The sequence below is a fragment of the Vidua macroura genome, chromosome 28 (genome assembly GCF_024509145.1).
Source record: "Vidua macroura isolate BioBank_ID:100142 chromosome 28, ASM2450914v1, whole genome shotgun sequence".
Taxonomy (NCBI): domain Eukaryota; kingdom Metazoa; phylum Chordata; class Aves; order Passeriformes; family Viduidae; genus Vidua; species Vidua macroura.
Window position 1 is genome coordinate 2,840,390 of NC_071598.1, and position 18,742 is coordinate 2,859,131.

At 46.0% G+C, this 18,742-nt stretch overlaps 1 protein-coding gene across 4 annotated transcripts in view; it reads left to right on the forward strand.

Moving 5' to 3' along the window:
- The window catches only part of DPYSL2 (dihydropyrimidinase like 2), a 56,220-nt gene that overhangs the window by 18,281 nt on the left and 19,197 nt on the right, over positions 1-18,742 (forward strand). For all 4 annotated transcript variants that reach the window (XM_054000595.1, XM_054000594.1, XM_054000593.1 and 1 more), the window contains 4 exons: positions 15,577-15,741; positions 16,525-16,586; positions 17,681-17,761; positions 18,644-18,712. In XM_054000595.1, the coding sequence (XP_053856570.1) occupies positions 15,577-15,741; positions 16,525-16,586; positions 17,681-17,761; positions 18,644-18,712 (377 nt within the window). The remainder of the gene's footprint in view (positions 1-15,576; positions 15,742-16,524; positions 16,587-17,680; positions 17,762-18,643; positions 18,713-18,742) is intronic.

Sequence of the window (18,742 nt, forward strand, 5' to 3'; positions counted from 1 at the left end):
GCAAAGGGAATCTGCTCCTCCCATGGACTTGTATCCAGCTGTGTCTCTGTTCTTCAGTCTTTTTTAGGAAAAAACACTTCTTTCTGGATTTGAGATTTGTGGAAAAAAACACCCAATTTCCTCATTAGTACTTTAAGCAAACTTTGTATGATTTATTTACAAATACCTTTACTCCATCTGTTTCTCTGCTTTATGCAAAACCCTCACTTTGGGCACACAAACAGCTTCCTCAGCTTCACGCTTCAATTTATTTCACATTTTTGTGCTGGAGGGCACTTTAAGGTTGTTTACTTTACAATCATTTTAGGGAAATATTTGTTTTGCATGCAGTTTTCAGTGAAATTGAACCAAGAACCTTGGATAGACTTCCACTGGTGGTTGGTTTATAAAAATTGTGGGCAAAATTCTGACTTTGTTGAATTTTGGCATCAATCTGCATTGCCAGGAGTTCACCTGGAGGATCTGCTTCGGTGAACCTCATTTTCAGGTCAGAACAAATTCCATGTTGCCCCTTTAATTCTCATGGCAGACACATCCAAGGAATGCACAGGAATGTAACCTGTTGTTTCCAAGCCCTGTCCTCATTTGCTTGTTCCTCTCTAAATTCATCTGTGCAGCATCAGGGAGGGGGAATCGGATGGATCCTGGTGTCAAATGGAACAGTTGTGTGGATTTTGTGGCACCAGGGGAAATTTATCCTGGTGTGAAGCAGATCTAGCTCCAATCCAGGGCTTCCCAGCCGATCAGGGGAAAGGCGCTGGGGGTGAGGATCCAAATCTGCCCTTTTGTCTCTCTTCCCCTTGCTTTCCTGACCCCTCCCTAGGTTGCTCAGGAGTTAGGGCTGATTGCTTTTTCTGCTGGCTCCCCTGAGGCCATCTGAGCAGGAATTCCAGCTATGATCCTTCTGTCTCTCCCCTCTGCAGTGCCAAAGGCAAAGTTCCAGCTGACTTTGCTAATGGAGGAACAAACGGAGTTGGTTTTACCTGAAATGACGTATTGTGATATCTTTGTTTTTCTGCAGTGACAATTTGCACAGTCCTTTTCTTGGTCCCCACCTTAGAAAAATATTGGTGTGGGTATGTTAGCTGAAAAACCCTCCCTCTGGGTTTTAGGATAACATTGCTCTGGGAGAAAAACTTGGATTCTTGCCCTTTTGAAATGTCAGAATGCAGTGTTTGGGCATTAAGTTGAAAGGAGAATTCCAGAATGCTCTGCAGAGAATTTTGATGGAGAGAGGAGTATTAAATATGCTCCAACCTGTTCTGGTTGCTTCCCTAAACTTCCCTGTATTCCATGGAAAGAGAACAGTCCTTCCAGAGTTTTGGAAAAGAACTCTGTGTGAAGTTGCCCTCTCCAAGAGGCTAAAGTTTTGGTGAGCTAAAAATGGCATTTTTCATAGACTCACAAACCATCCTGAGTTTCAAGGGATGATCCCCAAGGATCACCAAAGCCCAGTGCCTGGCTCTGCACAAGACACACCTGTTTTTGAGCCCCTGTTTTCACAACCTGAGCTTGGTTAATACCCCAGGAAATAATCCAGTCCCTGGAGCTGTTAGAGGAGGAAGAATCCCTGCTAGGAACAGGGTGGCCTCTCGGAACCTGTTGATAGTTTGGTTGCTGATTAACTGTGGTGGGTGAAATCCCCATCAAAATCAGTGGAAAAACTCCCCCTGATTTGAGCAGTGGCAGGATTACCTCTCTCTGCTCCCAGCCCTGCAGAAGGGATGAGAAAGTTAAGCTCTGTATATTTACTGGCTCTCTGATCCCTGAGCCTGTTTAATGTCCCAGTGAGAACTCCATCCATCCAGGCCAGCTCCCACACACATTTGGGCCCCTCCTCCCAGACTCTGCTTCTTCTCTGGCATCTGCTGTCCTTGGGTGGAATCTCTTGCTGACATTGCCTCTCTTGACTCAGTCAACCACTGTTATAATCATAGAGAGAAATTACAGTGAGAGAAATGATAGCTTTTTCTGGCCTGGTGGCTTGGAAGCCAGCAGCCTTTTGAACTCGAGTAGCAGTTATCCTAATGACATGGGGAGGGAAGGCTGGGGAGGGGAGCCTGTGTATCTTGGGAAGTTCAGGAAATGAAGGGGAGCCTCACATGGGCTGCTGTTGGCTCCCTAATTCCTGACCCTGCTATTAAAGAATTCCTGTGGGCAGCTTGGCAGGGGTTTGAGCAGGGTTTGAGCTGCCCAGCCATAATCAAACTCAAAGTGAGGTGACACCAGGTCTCCCAGGTCATTCTGAAGATCACCACCTTGCTGGAAGGAGATGTTTCTAGTCAGGAATGATTCCTCACCTCTTGGGTTTTGATCGAAGTGTGACAGAGAATGCCCCAAAGGAGATCAGACTCTGTGATAGTCTCAGCTTAAAGTGGGGCTTAGACAGGAGGAGGGTGTGGGGTGGTATTTAAACACACCCAGTGGAGATTAAATCCTATTCTACCTGACTGGGGCTGCATTTATTTTGTATTATCAGGGTTAGTCTTCTGCTGGTCTAGAGTCTAAATGGTGAGAGGAAGAGGAGGGAAACAGAGACAGAAGGAAGTGACAGCAGTGGTGAGGCAGGGACTTGTGGCCAAGCTGGAATTATAAAACCAAGTGTTTTGCATCCAAGAGCAGCGACCACAGAGCTGCTGTGTCTCCCCAGGTCCCTGGCTGTGTGTACACAGCACGGCATTGTTCCACAGGCACCAGCCCCAGTTTGTTTCTCTTTGCACCCAGAGATGAAAGAGGAACTGTGCACTGGGACCAGCCCTGCAGACGGGCTGCCTTGGCTCTGGAAGATGTTTCTCTTCCTGGCAGCAGTTCTTCTTCCCCAAAGAAATGTTTAATTCTCTAGAAACATAGTGAAAATGTCCACACATTACTGGGAATTTCTATGAGTGGGAATCCTTGCTCTCTCTGACTGGAATAATGGCATAGCCACATAGAGGTGCAGAGTCCCTCCTGCCCTGTCCCCCCTCTCTCCAGCTCCCTTTGATCCTTTTTACACCCCCAAAACCAGCCTTGGCCCTGATTCACCCTAAATCTCTTTGCTTTACCAGCTTCCAGCTTCCTGCTGCTGTGTTTGTACCTTTCATTCAGGGCAGGCTTAAAATCTGCAATGAGAAAGTGGGGCTGTAAGCAGAGCTGGGCAGTTCCCTGGTGTGAGCTCCTCTTCCTGAGCTTTTAAACCCCTCTAAGTCCATTAGGCTCTGCCTGCAGTGGATTGTGCAGCCTCTGTCCGGGGCTTGCTCCGCTCCCAGCATCCCAGCAGTGCTGGATGGGATCCCCCATTGTTCTGGTGGGGATTCCAGCGGGGACTCTTGGGGATCTGCCAAGTCCTTGATGTCCCTTGCCAGAGAGCGCAGGAGGAAACAGCTGTGCAGACCTCAGATGTGTTGTGTGTTTCTGTGTGTGCTGAGGGGGCATTTTTTGACCCTTTGGGCTGTAGCTATTGTTTGCCACCTCTCTGTGCTGTGAGGAACAGGCTCCTGTGAGGAGCACACAGGGACTCAGGAACTGTGTAGCTGTGCCTAGGGTGATGCAGGAGACCTGTGGTGTGGTGAGGTGTTTAATGCTGCCTATCCACATACTCAGCTGGGCCATCATCCCCCCTCAGTGCTGAAAGGTGAAATCACTTGCCCTGGTGTTGGGCTGGAGTCCTGTGAAACCTCTGCAGTCTAGCCTGGCTTGTTTTTGAGTCAATCAGAAGATTTTTCCCTATTTTCCCATCTTTTCCTTCCCTGCTGGAGATCCTGCTCCTTGCTCCTCTCCCATCCTTCTGCCTTTTGGTAGCACTGATTTTTTTTTTTTTTAAAGAGCAGGTGAGGAGTCCCTTTCTCCATTTGCTTTGACCCATTCTGCTCCAGCTGCTCCCTGTGCAGGAAGGAGGGGATGGAATCAATTCCATGCATGCTGGAGCTGGGTTTAGTTCTGAACACACAAGTACTGGAGTGTCAGCAGTTCTTACAGTGCAGATGTGACTGACCTAGATTTTTCCATGCATCCAAAAAGAGGGATTTATTTCAGGAGAAATTAACCTATGTTGTCTGTTGATGCAATAGCACTTAATGCCTCTTATTCCCTTTAATGCTGGGGATCAATGATGCTGCTTTCCCACTGCATGGGGAAGAATTCTTTTGCTTGAAGAGCTGCTTTGAAGTGCTTTTCTTACAGAATCACAGAATGGTTTGGGTTGGAAGGGACCTTAAAGATCATCTTGTTCCATCCTCTGCCATGGGCAGAGTACCTTCCACTATGCAGGTTGTTCCAAGCCCTGTCGAGCCTGTCCTTAAACACTTCCAGGGATGAGGAACCTGAGCCAGGGCCTCACCACTCTTATAATAAAGTATTTCTTCCTAATACATAATTTAAACCTGCCCTCCTTCTGCTTAAGGCCACCCCCCTTGTCCTATGACTACATGCCCTTGTGAAAAGTCCCAAAAATCCCAAATTCTTGCTTTCATTGTCCAGCGTTCTCATCCCCAAGTTCCAGGCCTTAGAGATGACACGGAAGAGCCAGTGGATCTCTCTGATGTACTGTTTCTCACCCAGCCGCTTACATCAATGGAAAATGTACTTGATGTTTTCATGGGGGCAGGTGTAAAAGTTGGCTCCTCCAGGTCTGCTGTGGATGGAAAAAAAATCTTAAAAAATAAAATGAAATTATCCACCTCGCTTCATATAACATTAGCTGCTTGTGATAGGTTGTCAGAGCATCTGTCTTAAACCTTGCTAGATAAAGTGTCTTAATGTCTTGGTTTGAAAAGACAGGAGTCTGTGAAGGAAGGCAAGGGCCTCCTGTGAAGTGGAAAAGGTAAACCCCTTCCCTCCAAATTACCGCAATTTTAAAATAAAAAGGCTCTCAGGCAAAGATATGGGAAGAACAGTTCTTTACTAAGAAAAAACTAAATTAAAAAAAAATTTAATTAGTATAAACAAAACTACTGATAGAATCAGAAACCTGACACCCTGAGGAGTCAGGGTGTTGGTGATAGTCCAGTTAAATGGTGGCCGCTCCTCCTGGAGTGGCAGATGAAATGCTGCTGAAGTGGTGATGCTGTAGAAGGATGTAGTTTTTTCTGAAGGTCTGGTGATAGAGTAGATGGGCCTGTTCTTCCTCTGGGAATCCAGTGGGGAAGAAGCTACTCTTATGAGAATCCAGCAGAGAGGCCGTTCTGATGTTCCAAGAAATGCTGATTTTATGCAGGTAGGGATGCTTGGCTCCTCCCTCTGGGTGGAGCATCTCACAATGGGATGATGTAACTTTCTCAGTCATGCAGTGAGCCATTCAATGGCCCATTAACAGAAGATTTCCGCCCCCCCCCCCCCTCCCCCCCCGCCCCAGGGAGACATTGTTCTTGGAAGAGATAAGAAAACTGCCCGACTTAACAGAAGATATCTGCCCCACCTCCGACTGATGGCAAATAGAATATATGCTTATCTTACAAGTCAGGACACTTACCTTCAAGTTTTGACAAGGTCTTCAAGGAAGCAGCAGGAAGTAGTGCCTCCAGCTGTTTTCTTGGCCTGTTTTTCTGGCCAGGGAATTTTCGCCTCCCCACCAAGTGTTCAACGCTTTTGCCTTCCTGTGAGCTTGATTCAGCAGAAAATGCCCTGGTCAGGCAGGACCTTTTAGCTCTCCACGTTAGAAACTAGCTCTGTATGCCATGGGAGGGAAGCAGATGGAGCCTGAAAGAAGCAAAGGCTGTAACCAACTGCAGGATTCCCCACTTGGGATGGATTTGGAGTGCTGCCTGTGGAGTAGGATTTGATGTCTTTGATCAGCAGAGCCTTTTTTCCCTCTTTCCTTCAGCCCCGGTACCTTTAGAGTTCGTAGATCCCATCTGTTTCTTAGAAACTGGATTTTAAAAAAATCTTTCTGGTGAGAGGGAGAATTGTTTGAGGAATACAAATGAGCTCCTCCTGTCTGGCACACTTTAATCGCACTCAGGAACTGCCAGTTGTTAGCAGCTTGGGGCTGTGCCTGCATCTTTTCATAGCCCTCACTCCCATGGAAGCCCCGTGCATTTGCAAGGAATGCAGGGACAGACATTTACAAGTTATGGCTTCTGGGAGAACTCTTTTCTTCCCTTAGTACCCTGCAGCTGGTGTTGGGACCCTATCTGTGACAGTGGGAATGTCATTCCATTTCTCCATGCTGCTTGCTGGCTATCTATTATAGGAGGTGGCTTTGTTGCTGAGGGGTTGTGGTTTTAATTCAAACTAATTAAGCTCACCTAGAGCCTCATATCATAAGTAAAAAATTATTATTTTTATGAAGAGCTACCTGAGAAGCTGGTGTGGGCAACACTGGAAGTAAGGAGATAATCCCTGTCCCTCCCACTTGGTATCTGCAGATCCAGAGGAAAGTGCTTTTGGCTTCCCATTGTAGGTAAAAGAAGGAACTTGTAGATTTCACATGCAAATATTAACTGGGAGATGCTCTGGTTGGTTTTCAGAACCCACCAAAAAGGGCTCAGCTTTTGGAAGGTTCTCTTTCAGCCACTTGTCTGAGTGTGTTTCCACCATATTGCTTTTGTCTCTAGAAGCAGCTACGTATGTGCAGCATGGATATTTTTGGAATCTGGGGAACTCGATGGTAGTGTTTTACATATGAATGAAATTCCCTGGCACAGCTTCTAAGCAGCAGGAGCTGGGGAAGGAGTTCCTGGAGAACCCTCCCAAATTATTGCACAGCCCTGAGTTGGTGGAGGGAAGGGGAGAAGCTCCCAAACAACAACACCCTGAGTGGTTTGTGCCTCCAAACTGGGGTTCTTTGTGGGCCTGGCAAGATTCCAGACTTCTTGAAAAGCCAGGAAGGCCCGTTCAGCATCTAGGGGGTGTGTCACAGGATTCTCTATTCAAATATTCCAATATTGCTTAAAAAAAATCTCATTCCAGAGTGGCTATCAGTTAATGATACTTTACCAGGCTTTTCTTTACTTCAGATAAGATTTCTGAGGATTAGTATCAATGTCCCAAGAGAAGAGTTTGGCTACTGATGGGCTACAAAGGACCTTTCAGCCTGATGGGCAGAGACTCTTTCCACTGTGAATGGAAAAAGTTTTGGAAAGCCTTTGTAGTGCAGCTGAGAAAAATGTAGGCGTGCAGTGCGTTCTTAGAAGTAGAATTAGGCCATGGAACCAGGACCAGAGTTGAGGACTCTGAACCAGTCAGTCCTCCTGCAATGCAAACACTCTGTCATAAAGGGGAAGGTGGCAGCTGTATGGAGCAACTCCCACTGAGCCATCCTGCCCAGATCCAGGGGCAATTCTGGCTGTTCATGGAATCCCAGAATGATTTGGGCTGGAAGGGATTTTAAAGTCCATCCAGTTCCACCCCCTGCCATGGGCAGAGACACCTCCCACTATCCCAGGTTGCTCCAACCCCTGTCCAGCCTGGCCTTGGACAGCGATGGGGCAGCCACAGCTTTTCTGGGCAATGTGTGCCAGGGCCTCTCCACCCTTATGGTAAAGAATTTCCTTCTAATACCATGTTTGAGACAGGAAATTAAGCCGAGGTGTAGAAAGCAACAGTTGTCCCTAAAGACTTGGTGCATGGAAAAAACAAAAGTTAGAGCTTGTGTGTAGGAATTTCCCAAACCAGTTTGCCGCAGGATGGGTGTCTCTCTTTGGCTGGGTAGCTCAAGTGCTGCCCAGGAGTGATGCTTTGTGCCCCAAATCTTGGATTCTTCACAGGTCTAGGAAGACACCAGACAGCTTGTGAGGCCAGGCTGGGCTGGCTCAGAGCTGGAGGAGGAAGTTCAGCAGCAGGGGAACATGCCACAGGAGTCTCTATTTAAACTGGGGATAATCTAGTTAGGACCTCCCACAGGTTAATGATTTCAGGAAGCACAAGAGCTAATTTGTAGGCAATATCAGTGCCACAGAGTGGAGGGAACACCTGCAGATGGGCAAGTGTGGTCAGGAAATGGCTGTGTGAGGGGTGGATGTGCTGCTTGATCCTTGTCCTTTGGTGGAAACCAGGTTCTGCTGTGCCTCCCACCAGGTTTTCTCCATTAACACAGGAACATTTAGGTCTGATTCAGCCCTCACTTCTTTGCCTGAAGTTGTGTGTGAGGGTTGTCAGTGGTTTGAGTGGGAACAGGATGGGGACTGCCGCTATTGTAGCAGAAGTGACTGTGTTTGGTGGTGATGGGTGACAACTTCCTCCTTGGAACATGATGTCACCTTGTCACAGTCATGAGGAGAGGAAGTGTCTGGTCCTCATCCGGGCAGGGGAGATGTTTATTTGACAAATACAGGGTTTTTCTTTTCCCCAATTCTCTCACAAGCTGTATTAATAAAAAGTGCTTTTATAAAATCAGAGCTCTTCACATTTAGTTTATATCGGGGAGGGGGGGCAACCAACTTTTCTAATCCCAAACACACAAAGCCCACTCAGAACCACCACAAATTTCCATTGTAAAAACTGGCGTCCTGCAGTCGTGTTCCTCTTCATCTCTCCATCTTCATCCTGAGACAGCCCCAGGCCATGAAATGAAGGTGAGAATCCAAAACTTGGTGATAACAATGCCAATGCAGAACTGTTCCATGTTCCCAGAGAGTGAAAAAAGCCTAAGGGGCAGGACACATCTCCAGTGACCTGAGAGGGACAGAGCTGGCTCATGGCACGTGATCTTTTGTCCTCCTGTGTCTGATCTTGTCCCTTGGATGTGTTATTAATTCTCGTGTTTTGTCTTGACTTGAAAATCATGGCTACAAACCGAGGGGTTTTTTTCCATTTCAGTCCCTCAAGGTTTACAGACCAATTCATTTTGAAGCCTTTGAAGTCCTGTGTGCTCTTTTCATTGCCTTCAAGTGTGGAGTAATGCTTAAAAGAAAGAATAAATCTTGGAACCACTTACTTAAATGTCTCTTTTGAGCTTGGTTCCCCTCCCTCTCTGCCATGGTGACCTCCTGAGATACAATAAATGCACAATAAACCTGTACTGGAAAGAGATGCAGCCTTTTTTTTTTTTTATCTGACCATAATATGCTGCCATGGCACCTGCTGGGGAGAGTTATTAATTACTGTGTAAATTCTTTATGTTTGTGTCCAGCCAGCCTCAAATTGTTAATTGAATTTTGGATGTAATCAGCCAAAAGGGCAACTGAAATATCTGTATGACATCAGTGAGGGAATAAGGGAATGTTGTGTTCTAAAAATGAAATCAGTGGAGCACGGATGTGTCTGATTCTTCTGACTCTGGTCCAGCGTCTGATTTCTCTGCATCAGGTCTTATAAACTGGATCTGAACTGACAGAAAACAACATGTGATGTCATTTAGGCTGCCTTTACTATTAGTTTGGCAGGCATGTACAGGAGAACAGTCCTTAGGTAGTTGTATTAGCACCATAAATGCTGTTCTGTGCAGGGCTATAATTCTTCAGAATAATCTCTTTATTCCAGTATCTTTTCTTGAGGGAAGGGGGCAGCAGGGAGGGAACGAGAATAAAATACTTTGGGAATAAATCACCACAAATACACAGAGCTGAAAATCTGGTTGCTGGAACCACGACATGAAGAAAACCCTTTGTTTGATTTCTGTTTAGCTGAGGTGCATCAGGTCCATGGAGCCGTTTCCTTCAAAGTGATTTTGTCGCTGTCCTTCCTTTTCCCAGATCAAACCCATGACCCGGAGTGTGGTTTAGAGGAAGAATTGGGATGGAATCAGAAAAAATTCGGTGTGAGGCTCTTCTGGACCACTTGATTTGGGCTTTTTGAGCTCAAAGAAGGGCTGTGGTCTCTGGATGGGTGCAGGGCTGCTGTGCTGGAAATTGGGGTTTAATACTTAAATCAGAATTTTTGCTGCTGAAAACAGCTTTGTTACTAGATGAGGCAGCTTTTGGTAGCTCAATTCCTTGACACATAAAAGGGTCATGAAGCATAAAGGTAGAAGGAATTGTGATATTTTACCAGCTGAGAATTGGAAGCCTCTGGATGAAATAAGGTCTGTGATTATGGAATAATCTCTGGGTCAGTCAAGGGCCTGACTTTCAGTTCACGGAGATTGATTTTATTCCTCTTGCTTTCACAGAATTACTCCCACTTCACATCAGTGCCAGGAGAATATTCCTGCAGCCACAGCCTGACAACTCCAGACTTCTAAGTAGGGACCTGTGCAATTACCAGGGCTGAATTTAATTACAGTCTCTCAATAAAATGGCTTGTGACAGAATGTACAACTCAATAAATTCACCAGATTTCATCACATGCAGTTGCTGTGGGGATTAAGTAGTATTAAAAAGGCAGATGTGTTTATAGTGACCAAGCTGCTATTTAAAGTTTTCAGTAGGGGAGATCTGCCCGCTAACAGTTAAGCTTAAATGTTAAGGATTTTCACCTTATAAACTCCTCTTAAACAATGGGCACATATAATGCTGGTAGGAGCAGGAAATAATGTGTAAAACTGCAGTCTGTAATAGCAACTGGAACCCTGAATACATGTTTTTTATTACATACACAATTTTGGTAGCATCTGACCCTAATTCATGTTTATATTGTCCATTTCAAACAGTTTTTCTCCTTCCTGGTAGTGGCATTCATGAGCTGAAGCCCCAGGAAATTTTCAGGCGTGCTTTGGATGACACTTAATTAAACCAGTTGAAAAAAATCCTTTCCAGAGGAAAGCTGGAAGCATGGGCTATTAATAGAAGCTCCAGGAGCGGGTTGTTTGCAAGCCAAGGCTTGTTCAGCTGAGGCAGGATGCAAAAAAGAAAAAAAAAAGCACATGCCACAATGCCAGGAAGCTATAAAACCCATTAATCCCCACCCATGAGAACATCCATCCCAAAAGCAGAGTTTTGTTTTCAAGGCAAGGCAAAGAGTTGGATCCAACTCTCCCTCTGGAACAATAATTTCTCTGGAGTTTAGCAAGGGGTCAAAAATATAAAGGCATTGCTCTTCATCTGCATTTTTTTTTTTTTTTTTTTTTTTAAATTTGAGAGAGATTCCAAGTGCCAGCAAGAGATCATATGGGATTTTTCTGGCTCTGGTCTCAGAGTATCCTGCAGGCTCTTGAGTATTCCCGAAGCCTCTGTGCTGGATCCCTCTTGCCCATCTCCCTTCTTGCTCAGGGTGCAGATACCACCCTGCTCCAGGAAAGCTCTTCAGGAGCAGAAAGCCCCTGGGTTGGGAAGAAGGAGCCAAGATGTGATGCAACATTTCCTAAAGCCACCATTTAAAGCTGAGATTGGCACCATTTTCAGTGGGCTGTGGAAGTGGTTTTAAAGTCTGGGAGCAGCTGGATGAAGACAAGGAGATGTTTCAGGCCAGCCTTAACTGTGGTCCAGCTTTTAGGCTGTCCTTTCTGGAATCAGTTGTTGGACTTGATCTGTGTGGGTCCCTTCTAGCTCAGGATATTCCATGATTCTGTGAATTGTGTAAAAAAAGCAGTAGGAAAAAAAAACTTCGAAATTACTTGTGTATGTGGGGGATTGTGCTGGGCTCTGATTTTAGTACAGGTTTTATATTAATACATGATAAGAATGTGTTAATAATGGGTGATGCTAGAACTCTATATGAAGTGCTGCTAGCACTTCTAACCTGTGTAGATTTTTCCATGGTTATGTTAAAATAACACTGCTTTATTTTCCCAATCCTTGGAGCATTTAATCCATTCCCCTAAGTTTTTGCCTTCCCCTTTCATTTCACACCCAATTTTCTCCCCACCAACATCTCACCAGTTTGGCCCATGAGATACAGAATATTCCAGCATGGCTGGGTGCCAGCTTTGGTGCAGAAGAGCAACATGGATCACCCAGTGTTGTTGTCTCACTTCAGCTCATTGTCTGCCTTTAATCCTGAGCCGATTAATCTGCCCAAGGAGGAGGGAAGGACCCTGAACTGAGTGGGGCAGGCAAGAAAGCAGCCCTGGCTGGTGGTGGGTGGCAGCTGGAATACTGGGAAGCAGGAGCAGATGCACCTTGTAAGCCTGTGTATAATGATAGGAGAGCCAAACCAGGAATGGGAAGGGTAATTAAGAGTCTGGATGATTAGGGCTGGAGCATGTGTGTCCACAGGTGTTCAAATGCCACTGCTCTCAGAGGGGAGGTGAGAGCTTGGATTGTCTGGGAGAAAGACAGACTATCCAGGTATTCGGAATCCTGTCAGTGTTTAGCAAGGAAAAAATTAGAATATTTGTAATGTATAAATAGATTTTCTAATTTTTTTAAAAGAAATTCATTTGCTGGTGTAACAGCTTTGTTTGCCCTCAGCCCTGGGCTGCTGCATTTTGGGTTGTGCAGCTCAAAAGGTTAAAAGATAATCTACAGAATGTTTTCTGCTCTTAGCTGAGAAACCAAGGTAACCCTGAGCTTGGCTTTGCCCTATGCCTTGCTGAGAGTGTGTTAAATAAAGAGATACATTAGGATTAGGCCTGAATTTCACTCAGATTCAGGGAGCCACTACAAAGCCCACAAAGCTATTTAATTTCATCTTTGAAGATTTCAGCCTGATGAAGTGATTCTTACATTATCTTTTCCTTTTTTTTTTTTTTTTTTTTTCTTTCCCGTCTCCGTTTTGTTTCTGGTTTTGGAACAAGCTTTGAACTTAAAAATGAGCTGGCAACTTCCTTCTCAGACTTTAAGCAGCTGAATTAATTTGCACAGCAAAAAAAATCAACAACAGGAAGAAAACATCTGGGCTGGGAAGCACACCAGATCAAGGCTGTGGTGGTGGAGGGAATAAAGGGGTGACAACAGCCTATGTCACAGCAGTTTGAACAAGTGTGTGCCCTGCAGACGTGGGGCCACCCAGGGATTGAACATTCCTGGTTCCTGAGGTGATGGAAGGAAAGATGGGGGAGTGGGATGGGATTCCCAGGGAGAAGGAGCACTGTGGGATCGGGACAGCATTGCTTTTCCCATGGGAAGCCTCCTGGGAATTCTCCCGGAGGGAGATTTGCTGTGAGCTGGGGTAGGTCAGCCCTTGTGTCCATGGTCCTGGGACAGATCATCCCCAGGGGTCATCCTGGAAGCCTGGGGCTGTGGGAACAGAGGAATGGAGCCTCCATCAACTTCTTGTGCTGCTCTGGAGTACAGGCACCTGAAATAAAAAGCTTTTTGTTCTACTCTGAGCTCTTGAGCTCTGCCTGAGAGCTGGAATTCCTGGCCATCTCAACAGAAGCAGTTTGAGAGCTCAGTCCTTTTAAGAGCAGATAAAGAGTCAACCTTGACTACTCTCCTTTCCTGGATCTGGGCTCATTTTTACTTATTTGGTCTCCCCCAAAACCCCACCCTCACATGAAGGGATGTAGGCCATGATCTTACAATGTGTTTGGCTCCTCCCATTGCACAGAGGATGGAAGAATTGAGGAGACTGCCATTTGTGTCTGAATTGCCTCCAGACCAGGATTTGGTATTACACCCACTTTCTCCATGCCTTTTGTGCAGCATCCACTCCTCCTGCTTGCTCTGCTGTGGCAGCATAGCTTCCACCCTGGCCAGGTACAGGATCCCAGCTCTTGGGCCCCTCTCCAGGGACGTCCCTGTCACCATGACTATCTCTTGGTGTGCTCTGCTGGGTCCTTTCCCTGAGTCTCTTCAGACCAGTTCAGTCCCAGGTGCAAAGGCTGTTGCTTACCTTGCACTCTCAGGCTGCTTTCCTGCTGAGTTCTTCCATGTGGATGTGGGGAAGTGGTTGTTTGCTGATGTTTGCCTGGCAGAGCTGCTGTGGAGAAAAAGTGTGCTGTGTTTTGAAGGGGCTAGAGAGTGATTTGGCTGTCAGGGAGCTCAGGGGAGATGCCACAGGAAATATTCCCAACCCCTGGAGCTGACTTCCTGCACACTTGCACCAGCACCTACATGCCTGACTCCTATTGCAACCAGCTGTGGTTTGGCTTTGTCAGAGAGCTAATAGAGCTCCCTTACCCCTGGTTCCACTGCCTCCAAAAAATCCCAGTAGTTATCCTTGGGCAGTGCATGAAGTGAGGTGGTGATAAAGCTCTGATCCCTGACAACACAGTCATTCCTGGGAGCTCCAGAGCATTCACAGGGTCTCAGTGCTGGGCTTTGAGGACTCTGTATTAACCACTTGTTACGTTCAGGCACAATTTCCCAATGCCCACAAGCCATCCATCATCTTCGGGCTGACAGAGCTCCGAGGGCACCTTTAGTCTCAAGTGGAGATGGATTTACTCCTGTGACGTGTTAAGAGATTAAATGGACTTTTTTTTTGGGCTTTTTAATTAGACATTTGTGTAAACCTGGGCTTTCTCCACATCCCATTGGAAAAGCAAAGTGAATGTTATTTTTCTCCTTGTTGTTCATTCTATTTAAGCTAAAGATTAACTTTGGCAGAGTGACAGGGGCTCTGTACTGGCCAAGAAACAATTCAGGCTGGAAGTTAGTGGAAGGTTTCTGACCACTGGGGTGGAGCAGATCATGGAACAGAAATGGGATGATTTTTTAAAAAACATGTCAGTTTATTATCTGCTTATATTTGGGCTGCTTTCCGCAATGGCGGTGAAAAGCACATTCTCGGAGTGGTGCCAGACAGGAGGCAAATTTCCAAGTTTTTACTCGTAGCATGGAGTTCTGTGATGGGTATGGAGGGAACAAAGACAGAGACCACCAGCCACTCCTGAAGTGCTGAACTGATTGAAGCTGCAGCTGCTAAGGCAGTAAGGATGTGCATGGCATGTCCTTTCCTTGGTGTGATGTTTCCAGGGGAAAAGCCTTTTGGAAAGCACAAATATTCTAAGCTGTCTCCCTTTGCAAAGGGGAGAGGGTAGGCAGAGTTTTGCAGCAGGGATGGTTCTTCTGTCCTGAGGGTGAGTGGAGCTCACAGGCTCTGTCTCTCATCTTAGCTGTGACTTAGAGCAGCCCTGATCGTCACCATAAAATTAAAAAAAAAAGCTGCGGGGATTTCTGTGCTGATAATTGAAGCAACTTTTTGTTTTTCTGTGTGTTTTAATATAGAATCAAGCCGGGCCCTCTCTTCCTCCTCAGCAGTGCTTCCCAGTTTGTAACCCCTGAAATCCCACAGGTTTTTCTTACTCTCTCAGTTCAGTACTGGAGATGCTGACTTGCTTTTTTAATTTCACTTTGTCTTTTGAAGATCTCAGAGACTCCATGTGCTCAAATAAAAACCAGGAACACTGAACCTTCAGATCCAGGTCCCTTGCATCACCCTTTGAGGGTGTCCTGCAGCTGCAAGCTGCCTGTGAATCCAGTTGCTGCAGGATTTGGTGTGATGATCAAACTAAGCAGGTGCCAGAGGCAGCAGGACCTTCTCAGTGTCAGAGAGATCTCCCCAGCCACAAATTGTTGGTCCTGCTTCCTCCAACATGGAAGTTGATTATGGAGCAGCAACTCAAGGAAAATGAGTTGTTTCTACAACTTGCTTACTACAACTGTTGGTGCTACACATCCCAAGCAGGAGCACCTCTGAGTTGCGGCTCCATAATCAACTTCCATGGCTGCATTCTCTAGAAACCACTGAAAAATTGCAAACTTAGACATATTTTAAAGGGAAAGAGGATGCCTTGATTTTGCAGCAGCCTCTGCACAGCTGTGCTTGCTGTCCTGGGCACCCAGGAAAGCTTCAGCACCAGGAATTTACCAGTGCTTTGGTTGTCATTCCCAGTTGACCACGTGGTTCCTGAGCCTGGGACCAGTTTGCTGACTGCGTTCGATCAGTGGCGAGAGTGGGCAGACAGCAAATCCTGCTGTGACTACTCCCTGCACGTGGACATCACTGAGTGGCATAAAGGTGTCCAGGAGGAGATGGAAGCTCTGGTTAAAGATCATGGTAAGCTCAGGGAAGCCTTGCCCCTCCTTGTTTTTCAGGATCCCCTATTATTTAGGGCTGTCTCTCATGCAGTATTTTACTTTTATATCCTAATAAAGCTGTTTTGGGCCCATTCTGGCTCCTTGAGAAGGTTTGGGCAATTGGGATTGCAGAGGGCTCAGGGGTTGGGGCACACTGGTGTTGCAGCACTGATTTTCTAGAGGTGAATCTCCTGCTTTTCCCATGCAGAGCTGCTCCTTTGTCCAGTGAAGGTCCTTCAGGTTCATCAGGGCCTTTGATGATACCTGCAGCCATTAAAGTGCTGTAAACAAGGGAAATAGGAGCCCCAGGAGGACCAATCCAGCTCTGGATGCTAAAAGTGAAGAGCTGAGTAAAATTACCTCATAGGTTTCCCCCCTCTTTATTTCCTTGGCATTTCATCCACAGGCTGGAGTAATTTTCCATCCTATTTGTAGTTTCAAAACCCAGCATTTTATGCTGTAATGGGAGCTTCCCACATATGCTGGGTGAGAGCTTTTACTGGTTCCAAAGGCTGGAGAGGAAAAGCCAGCTTAGGATCAGTGGGTCAGTTTGGACGCATCACAGACACATATTTCCCATTGTTCTCCCTGGAGGGTGAGGGGGATCAGCTTTGCAGGCCCAGTCTCTGCTTTTGTGTGAAATGCATTTTTGCTTTTATTTTGTTACTCAACCTCCTACAGTGAATTCATGGAATTACTGCTGGGGGCTGATTTAGGGATTGTAGTCCATGGTTTTACCTGCAATGTGCTCTCTTTCCCCCAGGTGTGAATTCCTTCTTGGTGTACATGGCTTTCAAAGATCGCTTTCAGCTCAGTGATTCTCAGGTAGGAAGGAAGGCTTCATGTTTAATTTGTCACAAATTAGTGTTTAAATTCAATATCCTGGGATCTGACACTCTCACCTGTTTCCAAGCTTTATGTGTGTAACAGTACCTAAGATCGGCAACAGCTCTGGTTTGAAGATTATATTTTTAATTAAGAATAAAACCTTACCAACAGCAAACCCTGAAAGACTTGGCCGAGGGAAGCAATAGTAAAACTCTCATTTTGAGAGGTCAGAGGTTTTTTCTAGCTCCTTTGGGGTAGAAGCAGTGGCAGTTCTAGGAATTGCTGCTTTATGCCTCTGCACAGGGCAGGACAGGGAGATCTCTGGGCTAATTATAATTACTCTGTTTAGAAGCTAAAACTGATCCTGGTCCAGAGGTAGTTTTTTGGTGGTAGAATCACTGTGACTTTAGAAAGGAATTAATTGCCCTCCTGTTTGCTGTTCTGGTGGGCACATTTGGGCGCATTTAGCGGTTCAGAGGGGCAGTTTATGTTTCTGAAGGTATGGGAGGAGAGGAATTCCTCTCTTTCTGAAGGTGTGGGAGGAGGGAGTGTTGGTGTGTGAGTTATCTCTGAGGGCTCTGGAAACATTTTGATGAGGGAACATTGATGGCGCCAGCTGGGGGTTACTGGACCTGAGCCTGCTCAGACTGGTTGCTGGAGCGGGAAATCACACTGCTCCTACCTCCAGATACTGGATTTCCATGGAGGACATGCCCCTACCACTCAGATATAATGGGATGTTTTTCATGCCAGGCATCAGTAAATGAAACATCAAGCAGGTACAACTCTGCAAGTCCTTTAAAATCATCCAGCAATGGGGCTTGAGTTGTTGCTGTTTCTTCCTCCAAGGTACTCCAAACCTGCCACTGGATGATCCTTCTTTGCCCATCAGCAGCATCCAACTGTGGAATTGGGAAATTCAGTGGCAGGCATGAAAATGGTTTGCATCTCTCCAGCAAAGCACATCTTATATTGCTTAGTGCTTCTCTTTCTCTTTTCTCTTCTGCAAAATTCTGTTTTCTATGGGGATCTGGGGTGTGGCCTTCCCAACAGGTGTGTTCCTGTTGTGATGTGTGTTATCTGTCACCCAGATTTATGAGGTCCTAAGTGTGATCCGGGACATTGGCGCCACAGCCCAAGTGCATGCTGAAAACGGTGACATCATTGCTGAGGTATGGCCTGTCTGTTCTCTCAGTTATTGGCTTCAAATGCTGGGAGGGGTTTAAATTCTGACTCCTTCTTTGCAAACTGAGAGCCACCCAGCCTTTTGAGAGCATGGCATGGCTGTATCAAGGGTGTGAGCAGGGCTGTAAGCAGTTTTTAACCCGTTTGACACTGATAAAATAGGTTTTTTGTGTCAGCGTACAGTTTGGGGTGGATATTGGGCATTTCTGCCTCTCTCCCCAAAAGTGAAAAGCTGGGTGTGACTGTCACTGTGTGGAACAAAATATTCTGAAGGAAATAAGAAGCGGGGGAGTGGGAAGGGATGTAGCTTCATACAGTACATGGGGTGCTGATGTTTGGGGTCTGTTTATCCTTCAAACAGCAGCAAGGGAGAAATGTTAATAATGTATCCAATTTAATCTTATCTCCAGCTCATTTTGTACATTGTGTATTGTGTCTCAAGCACCCAGAGGATTTCTGTGTTCTTTGGCTGGGCAAGAACCCACCCCAGTCCTTGAGCCCAGTTGCAGGACGATTTTTTCCATGAGTTATCATTTTGCCACAAGATGATTTTATAGATGATTTTATAGATGCAAATGAGTACTGAAAGTCGAGGGGCTATGAACCCAGTGTGAAGCAAATCCAAATAAAAGGTTTCCTTGAACTCCTGTGAACAAATCAGCAAGGTTTTGTGAGCTCTGGTTATTCTCAGCAAAGGAAGTTGGACAGGACCTTCTTGCAGGGCCGTTATGCAAAGCCCCATGTGATTTTTAGCCAGTACAGATGCTCAGGATCTCACTCATGCCCCTTTACAATAGCTGTGTGTGCTGCAAGAAAAATTCCCTGTTGCTTTAAATCTCATCCCTGCTCTTTTTTCTTCTCTGCTTTAGGAGCAGCAAAGGATCCTGGAGCTGGGGATCACAGGCCCTGAAGGGCATGTGTTGAGCAGACCTGAAGAGGTGAGAACTCCCCTGTCTTTGCATTTACCC